The sequence below is a fragment of the Anopheles stephensi genome, chromosome X (assembly GCF_013141755.1).
Source record: "Anopheles stephensi strain Indian chromosome X, UCI_ANSTEP_V1.0, whole genome shotgun sequence".
Classification (NCBI taxonomy): domain Eukaryota; kingdom Metazoa; phylum Arthropoda; class Insecta; order Diptera; family Culicidae; genus Anopheles; species Anopheles stephensi.
The window spans coordinates 16,983,826-16,994,823 of NC_050201.1; the positions used below are offsets into that span (position 1 = coordinate 16,983,826).

At 39.6% G+C, this 10,998-nt stretch overlaps 1 protein-coding gene across 1 annotated transcript; it reads left to right on the plus strand.

The window, feature by feature from the left end:
- The first annotated feature begins 121 nt into the window (after positions 1 to 121).
- On the plus strand, positions 122 to 3,258 carry LOC118511580. Its single transcript, XM_036054835.1, has 3 exons — positions 122 to 985; positions 1,057 to 1,250; positions 1,324 to 3,258. Exons 1-3 carry the CDS (start codon positions 471 to 473, stop codon positions 2,481 to 2,483), a joined length of 1,869 nt encoding a protein of 622 aa, XP_035910728.1. The 5' UTR covers positions 122 to 470; the 3' UTR covers positions 2,484 to 3,258.
- The last annotated feature ends 7,740 nt before the right edge of the window (positions 3,259 to 10,998 follow it).

Consider the following 10,998-nt stretch of genomic DNA (forward strand, 5'->3'; position numbering starts at 1 on the left):
TGCATACATTCAGGCGTCGATCCTACAGTACCTAACAAATTTTGTCAGGGGTGGGGGGGGGGCTTCTCAAGTCTATTAAGCAACAATGCACAATGTATTTGTCACACGATTTTTGACCATACAAAAACACACTGTGAAACAAAAATTACGGCTCACAGTGCACAAAAAAGATTAGAGCGGGGCCTTAAACCTGGCAGATAGCGGACAAGCATTGCAATTTCGTGCATCGTTCGTGATTCTATCAATTCAGAGGTCCAAATGCTTCAGCCAGCCCTGCCAGTAAGTCGTTGAGACATGCTATGTAAATAACCTAACGCATAGACGTATCAATATCGGACAGCGACGATATTTGCTAATTGGGGAAATGTCAAATGTCACATTAGCAAAACGATGAACAATAAACTATCTCTTCAAGAACAGAAAAAACGTGTTTCCCCCGTGATTCATTCTGTGTGCATGAATTATTCAACATGTCTAACAGTGAAAAGAAGCGGAAGTCTGATTCTGCTGCTCTAAGGGCTTACAAGAACGTGATGAAAGCGCTGCGGAGAAATCATCACTCGGGTGGAGAAACGCCAACGCCTTATGCTTCGCAGAGAACACGACCGTACGTCCGATTTGTAGATAGTGATAAGGAAGAGGAAAAGGACGATTGGCTGATCGATGATAGGAAAGCGATAAAGCGAAAAAAAAGCCGTGTTTCTTCACTACATGGAAGTGGATTCGGAAGAAGTAAATCCTGTTCTTCTTTAACGAATGCACCAGAGGAACAGAGAAAGCTAATCCTAGAGCCATATCAACCGCCGACGACATCAACGATTACATCAATCTGCACGACACCTGTAGTACCTGCACCAGTGCTGCATGAAATAAAGGTGATCCTCGATACGGGTGAAACATATACGGTACATTACGACCAGAAGCTGATTTCAACGACACAGACGGTTGAATGGTTACGGAATACGGTTGCTTTCCAGTATATTATGTGAGTGGCTGCGTAGTTGTGTATAGTAGAACGATCAAAACATTATAACTTCTTTTGTTATTTCTATGCAGGAAACACGGCAAAGATCCCTCAATCAAACTATACCTGTCGGATGGATGTGACACATGGGCGGATTCCGATACACTCCAGAAGCTGCTAAAACATAACTCTCCCAATGGCATCATAGTGCGAGGCAAAGTCTGCGGTAGGAATCACATTAATTTGGAACAGTTTTATGACGAGTACTGTCAGGCACACAACCTTGGTAGGTTTGTTGCGCGAGTCTTCTCCCACAAGATTACAAATATTGTTTACTTTTTTCAATTGTTTGTTTGTAGAAACTGATGTCGGTTTAAGAACACAGCTCTTACTGATGGATCGAGCTGCCAGCATCGTTCTCATGCCCGACTTTGCCTATAACATTCCAACGAGGCCCATTCCACCGCAACACATACTCTACATGGTTATTTTTGTAAGCTTCTTTCAGCAGGACTGGCTGAAGCATTTGGACCTTTCAATGAATAGAATCACGGACGATGATATTGCAACGCTTGTCCTTTATCTGCCAGCTTGTCGACAACTTCGTATCCTTCGCTTGAATGGGAATTGTCTCACAAAAAAAGCGGTTAAGATGCTTTGCTTTGGATGTACCGACTCGGTTGATGCGATCGGCGCAGCAGCAAACCCAAATGCTCTTGGAGGAGGGCTATTGACCGAGCTGGATCTAAGCCACAACTTACTGTCCGACGATGCTTTAGTTCCGCTTGCTCAGTTGTGCAGAAATTTATCAAAATTACAAGTTTTGTGTATTAGTTCAACAGATATAACACACTTACCCAAGAACATGGACATCAAAAGATTACAGACCTTAGATGTTTCAGAAAATCCGCTAACAGAAAAATTCGTGCAGTATCTTTTGAAGCTGCTTGGCGAAGGTTTCCTGCGTGAAGCACACCTTAAATCGCTTCCTGTCTATTGTAACACCCTTAAGCCGATACTTTGGAAAACACTTTCCCACAATCGAATCGATGTTTTGCGAATGCTCAATCTGGCCAACTGTCGGCTGTCGGATGATGAGCTAGAATCTTCAGTTTTACCTGTCATCGCGCGAAATTGTCCTTCGTTGACGCATTTGGATGTGTCGTTAAATACCGGGCTTACAAAAAGCTCTTTTCTGGCCGTGTTGAGGAGCTGTGCTGGGGCAGTGTTTAAATTACAGGAAATACGCTTCGAGCATGATGTCCAGTTGTGGGTAGATATGGAAAAGTACGAATCAACCGATGAGTTGCTGAAGTTAATCGAATACAGTCCTAGTGCGTGGTATCCCCGGCAAATAGACGCCATTCTGCCAGCTTACGGATATAGTGCAGAACGGTACGAAAAACTGCTGGCAGTGATAACCCATTTTTGGTCCGCGCTATGGCCATTGAGACAATCGAACACGAGACGGCTCGCTGATAGTTTACAGGTATCGCTTGGTGTTAATTCAACCAGCTGATTTGCTGGTCAGTGATCATTCGTTCGTGTAAATGAAAGCTTAGCTTTAGTGCTTTCACTTTGTTGTACCTCACTTTGGCGTGGGAATAAAGATAAATCTCAAACTTATAACGTTACATCATCTACGTTACACTTCTTTCCATATTGGTATCACACAACGCGTGTCCGTCACGCTCGGCCGCCTGACATCAAGTGTGCGCCCCTTCCTGCGCTCGGTAGCGATCGTGCCGTGAGGTTCGTCAAACCTGACGAGTTACTGAACGATACAGGATGGCTCATAATAAACGCGAGGAATAAACGAACAAACATAGATAATACCTCTTTAAAACAGCATATCTGTACAAAACGATGAAATTTTTTAACATGTTCTTTCCAATTGAAATTCGTCCAAATACTTCCGAGTGTTTGATTGCCACTCTCTACTCTTATGTAGTTTCTTCTATTTCTTCTTAGCTTAGTAGCCCTTCTAGGTCATGGTCATGACTGGAATCTAATGGCGTACTAGACTTATTCATACCACGGAAGAGGATAACCTGTCCTCACTACAAGGAAACGGTTCGGATGCGAATAGAACCTCGGTCGTACCGTTTGAAGACCGGCGCCACTATAGTCTCTACCGCTGGTCGCCCTTAGTGTCTATATCGCATTAATAAGCTTTTTCAATCTTTGTTAGCGATGACACCAAGCCACAATCATACCTGCCCTAGTAATCGTCGAAACCATTCCCAAAAGAATAATTCGAGACGTTTGTTGTTTGAGTCCTAGATTTATACTGAATTTATTAACAAAATGATCTTGATTATAGCAATACGGCCAGGCCGTTCTTTATGAATAAAAAAAAAAGATCTTGCTAATATTCTAACTATGTATGTGTTTGTGTAGTAATATGGAGGAAATACGGTCGCCATGTAACGTGAAGGAAAATGGTCGCCATGTAGTACGCGGGATCGGTCGACAGGGCTTTGCGCATATGCGATTTGAGTCGCGCCGTACGTAAGACGAGAGCGACGAACAGCAACTTGCTGAGCGAACCAATTCTTCCCTTTATCGACTGTCCAGGCAATCGTGAAGATTCTAGATGAGAATCTTCCTTACTGGATTGTTGGAGACATCGAGGCCTTACCTTTGGTAGGGGGACACTCGAAGCTCATCGGCGTTGAGTCGGCCAGGCGACTCTCGATATTCACAGGGAACATCCCTTACTGGCTCGTTGGAGCCTTTGAGGCCTTACCTTGGGTAGGGGGACTCTCAAAGCTTTTGAGGGGAATTGGACGTCAGATTTTGAGTTGCGTCAAGTCTCAGCCCAGAACCAACTCTCTCGTTGGCTGGGGAAGACAACTTTATTTATACCAAAAATTTCTTAGTTTATGGTTAGCTCATTCGCCTTAAGTTAGGTTAAAACTCTTTACGTTATTGAGTAACTTCTTGGTTGACGGCAAGACCATAGCGCTTCGTTGTAAACAAAAGAATCAAGTTACTTATGGAATTTTCCTTAGGGTGATTTGGTTTTGAGTCGTTTCCGTTTCTTTATTCATTAACCTGCTGATATGAAATTATCATTCATTGATTTGCTTGTTTCGGGGCGAACGCTGCGCTTGCATAAAATGTGTCGCTATGGGTGAGTTGGTCGCGGTGCGATCGATTGCTGCGCTTGCATAAAATGTGTCGCTATGGATAAGTTGGTCGCAGTGCGATCGATTGCTGCGATTGCATAAAATGTGTCGCTATGGATTATGTCTGTTTGGATCAATTTGTCTGCGATGGTTCGGGGTGGATAAAGTGTTACGCTTAGTTGTTGACCGTTGTCTGCACAGTGCGATGTTTGGTGCATTGGTTGGTTTGGTTTCGTATTGCCTTGCGCAACTCGCTAGCCGAGTGCGCTAGTCGGTTTTTAATGTTCTTATTGAAATGGGTGTTTGGTCAAATTTGCTGAATATGCTGTTCTTGGTGGGGTATAGGGTGCTTGAGTTTTAATAATTGTTCCGTAAGGTTATGGTGTGATTCACCGTTCCTACGTACGTGTTTATAAAATGTATGTTTTCATGAGGTGTTTTTGAGATGTATAGCACGGATGCTACACCTTCCTTCTTTTGTTGAATAATGTTATGATTGAGCATGGTCTGGCGAAAGAATAACATTATTCACCCATGGCGGTTTTAATAGATGTTTGTGTAGTACTGACGTTTTGTTAGAAATGTTGTGTTTGATTTTGCAGTTTACATTTCCTATTTCTATTACCGTCAAAGGTCCTATGTAGACTGGATCTAGCTTGCTTCAGTTTTCATTTGTTAAATATACTTGATCTCCAGGCTTCATAATTATTGCGTTGCTTTTTTTGTTAAGAGTGGCTTGTTCCTTTTCCTTAGCTGCAATGAGATTTTTCCTGGCTATTTCGTTAGATTTTTGAAGTTTATATTTCATTTCATAATAGTATTGCTCTATGTTATACAGTGGGTCAACTTTTGATTTGTACATATTTTGTGGTAAATTTGCTTGCCTTCCAAAAACTAGTTCATATGGTGTAAATTTTGTAGCTGTGTGAAGGGTTGTATTATATACGAATTCTTAAAATTTCGTCCATTTGTCCCAATCGTTATGGTGCTCATTTGTGTAGCTTCTCAAATATTCATTCAAGCATCTATGGTTACGTTCTAGTGCTCCTATTGTTTGTGGATGATATGCTGTGGCAAAGGTTTGTTTTATCTTTAAAATTTCGGATATTTTATGAAGAATTTCGTTGTTATATTCCAATCCTCGATCTGATTTCACTTCCATAAAGTTTCCAAATGTAAGTATAAAGTTCTCTACTAGAGCTCTGGCTATGGTGTTAGCTTCTTTGTTGGGAATTGGAATTAGTACTACGTATTTTGTCAAGTCACATTGAATAGTCACTGCGTAGCGGTTATTGTCGTTTGATTTCGGTAATGGTCCAACTGTGTCTATAGAAATTATGTCGAATGGTTTAGAAGGCGTTGTCGTCACAACGGTTTCTTCTTTTGTATGTCTAAGTGTCTTATTACTAATGCATGCTTTACAGTTCTTTACGAACTTCCGGATATCTGCTTTCATATTATGCTATTTATATTTTTCATGTAGCTTCTTGCATAGCTTATATTGGCCTATATGTCCCCCCGAAGGGGCCATATGATAATCAGAGATTGTTCTCAGCCTATCTTCCTGCGAATCTATCCTCCTAGGTGGAGTGAAGATGGCAATTTTAACATCGGAAATCGCTCTGTTTGCAACTTCTTTGATTGTCTGCATGGAAAAATACTCAAATATTTTATCTTTCGAGGATATAGCTAGCTTGTCTCGTTTATATCTTCTGGCTATTTTGCGTATTTTATTTATAGCAAACTCTAATGTTTGACTATTCTTGGCCTTTTCTTTTGTGGGTATCACTGTTTTCCCTAGCGCTTTCTTGTAAGTATGATTGTATACAATGAGCTCAATCTTTTTTTCTACAATGCTTGATTTGATTTTCAGGAGTTTTCTTGTCGCAGATGGCCTATCTGTTTCCTATACTACAGGTTGATCAGTCCTTTTTTGTGTAGTTGGTTGTTGTCTAGGAATATCCTTCTTTCTCATCATAGCTCTTGTATTCACCATTAATATTGGCTTTGCTACCTCTGCTCTTGTTTTAGGTATGCATGCTTTAAATTCATCTGATTTAGTTACTATACGCGAAAATTCTATCTCGAAATCGAATTCTTCTAAATTTAATCTCATTCTTGTTAGTTTAGAAGTTGGATTTTTCATGCCAAACAGATAAACAAGTGGACGATGGTCTGTTCTGACTATTTTCAGGACTGACTGATTTTCGTCCGTAAACGTATGGTTTAAATAATTGATTGCGCAATGGATAGCTGTTAGTTCTTTTTCTATTATTGGTTTGTTCCTTTCTCCTGGTGTGAAACTTTTGCTGGCAAATGCTACCGGATGGTCATTACCATCTGTGATTTGTGATAAAACTGCTCCACATGCTACCTCTGATGCATCCGTGGTTATAATGAATTGTTTGGTGAAATCAGGGAATTTAAGAACTTGTGGTGATAATAAATTTTGCTTAAGAGTGTCAAATGTTTCTTGGCAATCCTTGGACCAATCGAATGTAACGTCTTTCTTAAATAAATTATTTAACGGTTTGGCAATTTTTGCAAAATCTTTGATAAATTTACGATAATAATTACAAAAAGCTACGAATCTTCTGGATTCATCGGCATTAGTTGGTACAGGAAAGTTCCTAATTGCTTCGTGTTTAGAATCATCTGGGTAAATTCCTTTATCTGTAATTTTATGTCCTAAGTAGGTAACTTCAGTTTTCAAGAAACAACATTTATCTGGGTTAAGCTTAAGATTATATTTTCTTAGCCTATCAAAAACCTTAACTATGTTACTGATATGATGCTGTGCACTGTATCCAGTAACAATGATATCATCTATATATACAAATGCTAGCTCTGGAGTTAATCCAGCCATAGCTATTGCCATCATTCGCTGAAAACTGTTTGGACAGATGTTCAGACCGAAGGGCATGCGTCTAAATTGGTAGTGACCTGCTTGCGTTGAAAAGGCTGTAAAGCGTCTAGAATTCTTTTCCAACGGTATTTGGTGGAATCCTGACATTAAGTCAAGAGTGCTAAAGTATTTAGCTCTTCCTAGCTGGTCCAATATAGTGTCAATCCGGGGTAATGGAAATATATGTGATAGGATTTTTTTTGTTCAATTGCCTGAAATCTACTACCAGTCTCCATTTTTTATCACCATCGTTCGATTTCTTTGGTACCAAAAGAATCGGTGAGTTGTATGATGATACTGAGTGTTCTATTATGTCATTTTCGAGCATCTTATCTACCTGTTTCTGAATTTCCTCTGTTTGGGAGTGGATTTGCTTATAATTTTGAATGTATGTGGGTATATTGTCTTTGAGTGTAATTTCTTGTGTATAAAAGATATTCGTAGTTATTGGATCCTCATCAATATAAAAAATATCGTTATAATGTGATATTACTTGCTTTAGCTTCTCTTGTTCTGATTTTGGTGTATTTTCGACATGAATATTTCCTAATGATTTTTTTTTTATTCTTGTTGATGTATTAGCTGATGTTTCGGAGGCTGCGTTATTTTGCATGCTATAGTTTGATAATGGTGCATGAGAAGGTTGAAAATCTCTGTTGGTAATATAAACATGGGAATCGTTTGTATTTATGAACTTGACCATTTGATTGTTTTTGTTTATTATAGTATTTGCACAAAATACACCTGGCTTAATTTCTTGAGCGAAAATAACTGCGTCCTCTTTAATGTTTGGTAGATAAACTCTTCTGACTACCTCACTTCGTGTAGGTAGGATAATTCCACCAGCATCTCCATTTCTAATGAATGCTGTACTTCTTCTCCATTATAATTGAAACGGAGTAGTTCGAAATCATAATCTACTTTGCATCTGTGTTGTTTGAAGAAGTCTCTTCCTAGAATGCCATCTGCATAGATACCAACATCCTCTGGTACGATGTAAAAGTCATGTTTGATTATTGCATTGCCAAAACTTATTTCTGAAGTAATGTGACCTAGTGTATTGATCGATTTATCTGAAATTCCTCGTAGGGTTAGGTTTTCGTTGTTGTTCACTATCTGGTTCTGTTTCAATTTTGAGGCTTTGAAAAGAGATATCGATGCTCCAGTATCTATTATGAATGTACAATGATTTTTTTTGCAAAAGATGCTTTAACCTTGATATAGTCTGTTCTTGTAAGGTCGATTGTTAGTATTGGCCGCGAATCATTTACGGCTGATTCGGTTCTAAAAAAGATGTTTGTTCTTGGTTTGATAAGAGAATTTCCCTTCCTTGTCTAATACTTCTTTCAATATCGTGGTTTTGTCTCCAGAATTGTGCGTCTGGTTCATCTGCTTGGGTCACATAGACGCGTCTGGTGTTTTGTCTACCCTGATTTTGATTATTATGGCTGTAGTTTGTGATCGCCAGTCTGTGAGGTGTGTAATTATTACTATTTATGTTTTGATTGTCGTTCATCGGATTCCTGTTGTTGTTGAAGTTCCTGCTGCTGTAGTTGTTTTGTCTATTATTTGGATAGTAACTCCTAACGTATTGGTTTCTTATGGGAGGGTTGGGGGGTATCTGTGCCAAGGTCGTTGATAGTTTGAGTTGTTTATTAGTCTTCTATTCGGATTGTAATTGTTTTGTCTAAATGACAGAACATTTGAGCCACTTTTGCCATCCTTGTTTTCGTATTGGACATTTTTGTTGGTGGCTGCTGTAATGGACGAAAATTCTGTCCATTTCAAAATTGTTTTGGCTTCTTTGCTGGGGAGTTTTTCTATGAGTGTATCAATTCCAACCTTTGTTGTCATTTCGTTTGCTAGATCTTGAGGCATTTTGCGCTCCAAATAAACCCTTTTCAGTTCGTGCTTTAGTAATTCTACCTGGTTGCAAATAGATTTGGGATCATGTGTTCTAATTGCTTTGAGTTTTGCAATCATGTTACTCTGGTCTACTTTTTTCTGACACCTTGTTCTGACGTTTTCAATCAACTCGTCGAACGTGGTTATGTTGCTTGGTAAGCCAGCAATTGCTTTGTCTGTTAGCCTGGTTATTAGGAATTGAACCAAAAGTGGTTCATGTTCTGGTCCATTCAATTGCTTAACCAGGTTTGCTGAATTCAAGAAGGTTATAAATTTCTCATTTGATCCATCGCAGAATGGTACTAAGGCAGTCGCAGTTTTTATGTCGAATGCCATTTTTATTTCTTTTTCTACTGTCACTGTGTAATAAATGTGTTGTGTTATTCGATTCTTCGTTGTCGGTTTCTTTAAGATTTTCCTCTACGTTATTTGGCGTTTCAATCGAATTATTTAATACATCAATCTCTATTCTAGTGTTTATATCAGTTAAAAGGGTTCGTGAAACTTTACGGTAATTCAACAGCTCATTGATAGTGTATTTGCTTTTGCAATCATCGATTTCTCTTTGTATTTCTTTAAAATACTTTTCTGCTTGAAGTTTAAGTTGCGTTAAATTACCTGTCCTAAGTTTAGTGGAGCTTTGTTGCAATTTCTTTTCAATACTGTGCAACCTTTCAATATTATCTAATATTTTCGTCATTTATATGTTTGCTTGTATATATATTATGAAGCTAGAAAAATAAGCTAACCATTGTATGCAGCATAAAATTGATTCGCGAGTTAAAAATTGTACTTTACACTTATAAAGGTTCGTACGCGGATATACACTTAAGACGTCTGGTTTTACTGCTGGTCAAATTAAGAGTGATTTATTTGAACTATTGATACATGTATGTGGATTGGGGGAATTGGATTGGAACAGGAAACGGAGGGGGTGCTGATTCAGCTTCTCGGTTGCTAAGCCATTCGATGCAAACGATGTTGGTGCAAGTTCGGTGCGAAGCATAAGATGACGACGCTGTTGACGGTCCCGTACGAAACATAAGCTGATGTCGCAGGAATTACTGGGTCATCGGATGTTCGACCGATGTGTTAACTCGCATATTCGATTTGAGTCGCACTTACGTGGTTCCGTACTTACGTGGTTAATTTGGGTTTCGACGTGAGCGACGAACAACAACTTGCTGAGCGAACCAATTCTTCCCTTTATCGATTGTTCAGGCAATCGTGAAGATTCTAGATGAGAATCTTCCTTACTGGATTGTTGGAGACATCGAGGTCTACCTTTGGTAGGGGGACATTCGAAGCTCATCGGCGTTGAGTCGGCCAGGCGACTCTCGATATTCAGAGGGAACATCCCTTACTGGCTCGTTGGAGCCTTTGAGGCCTTACCTTGGGTAGGGGGACTCTCAAAGCTCTTGGAAGAAATTGGACGTCAGGATTTGATTTGCATCTAGTCCAGAACCAACCCTATCGTTGGTTGGGAAAGACAGCTTTATTTATACCAAAAATTTCTTAGTTTATGGTTAGTTCATTCGCCTTAAATTAGGTTAAAACTTTTTACATGATTGAGTAACTTCTTGGTTGACGGCAAGAGCATAGCGCTTCGCTGTAAACAAAAGAATTAAGTTACTTATAGAATTTTCCTTAGGGTGGTTTCGTTTTGAGTCGTTTCCGTTTCTTTATTCGTTCACCTGTTGATATGAAATTATCATTCATTGATTTGCTTGTTTCGGGGCGAACGCTGCGCTTGCATAAAATGTGTCGCTATGGATGAGTTGGCCGCGGTGCGATCGATTGCTATGCTCGCATGAAATGCGTCGTTATGATTATGTCTGTTTTGTTCTATTTGTTTGCGATGGTTCGGAGTGGATAAAGTTTTACGCTTAGTTCCTGACCGTTGTCTGCACCGTGCGATGTTTGGTGCATTGTTGGTTTGGTTTCGTATTGCCTTGCGCAACTCGCTAGCCGAGTGCGCTAGTCGGTTTTTAATGTTCTTATTGCAATGGGTGTTTGATCAAATTTGCTGAATATGCTGTACTTGGTGGGGTATAGGGTGCTTGAGTTTTAATAATTGTGGCGTAAGGTTCTGG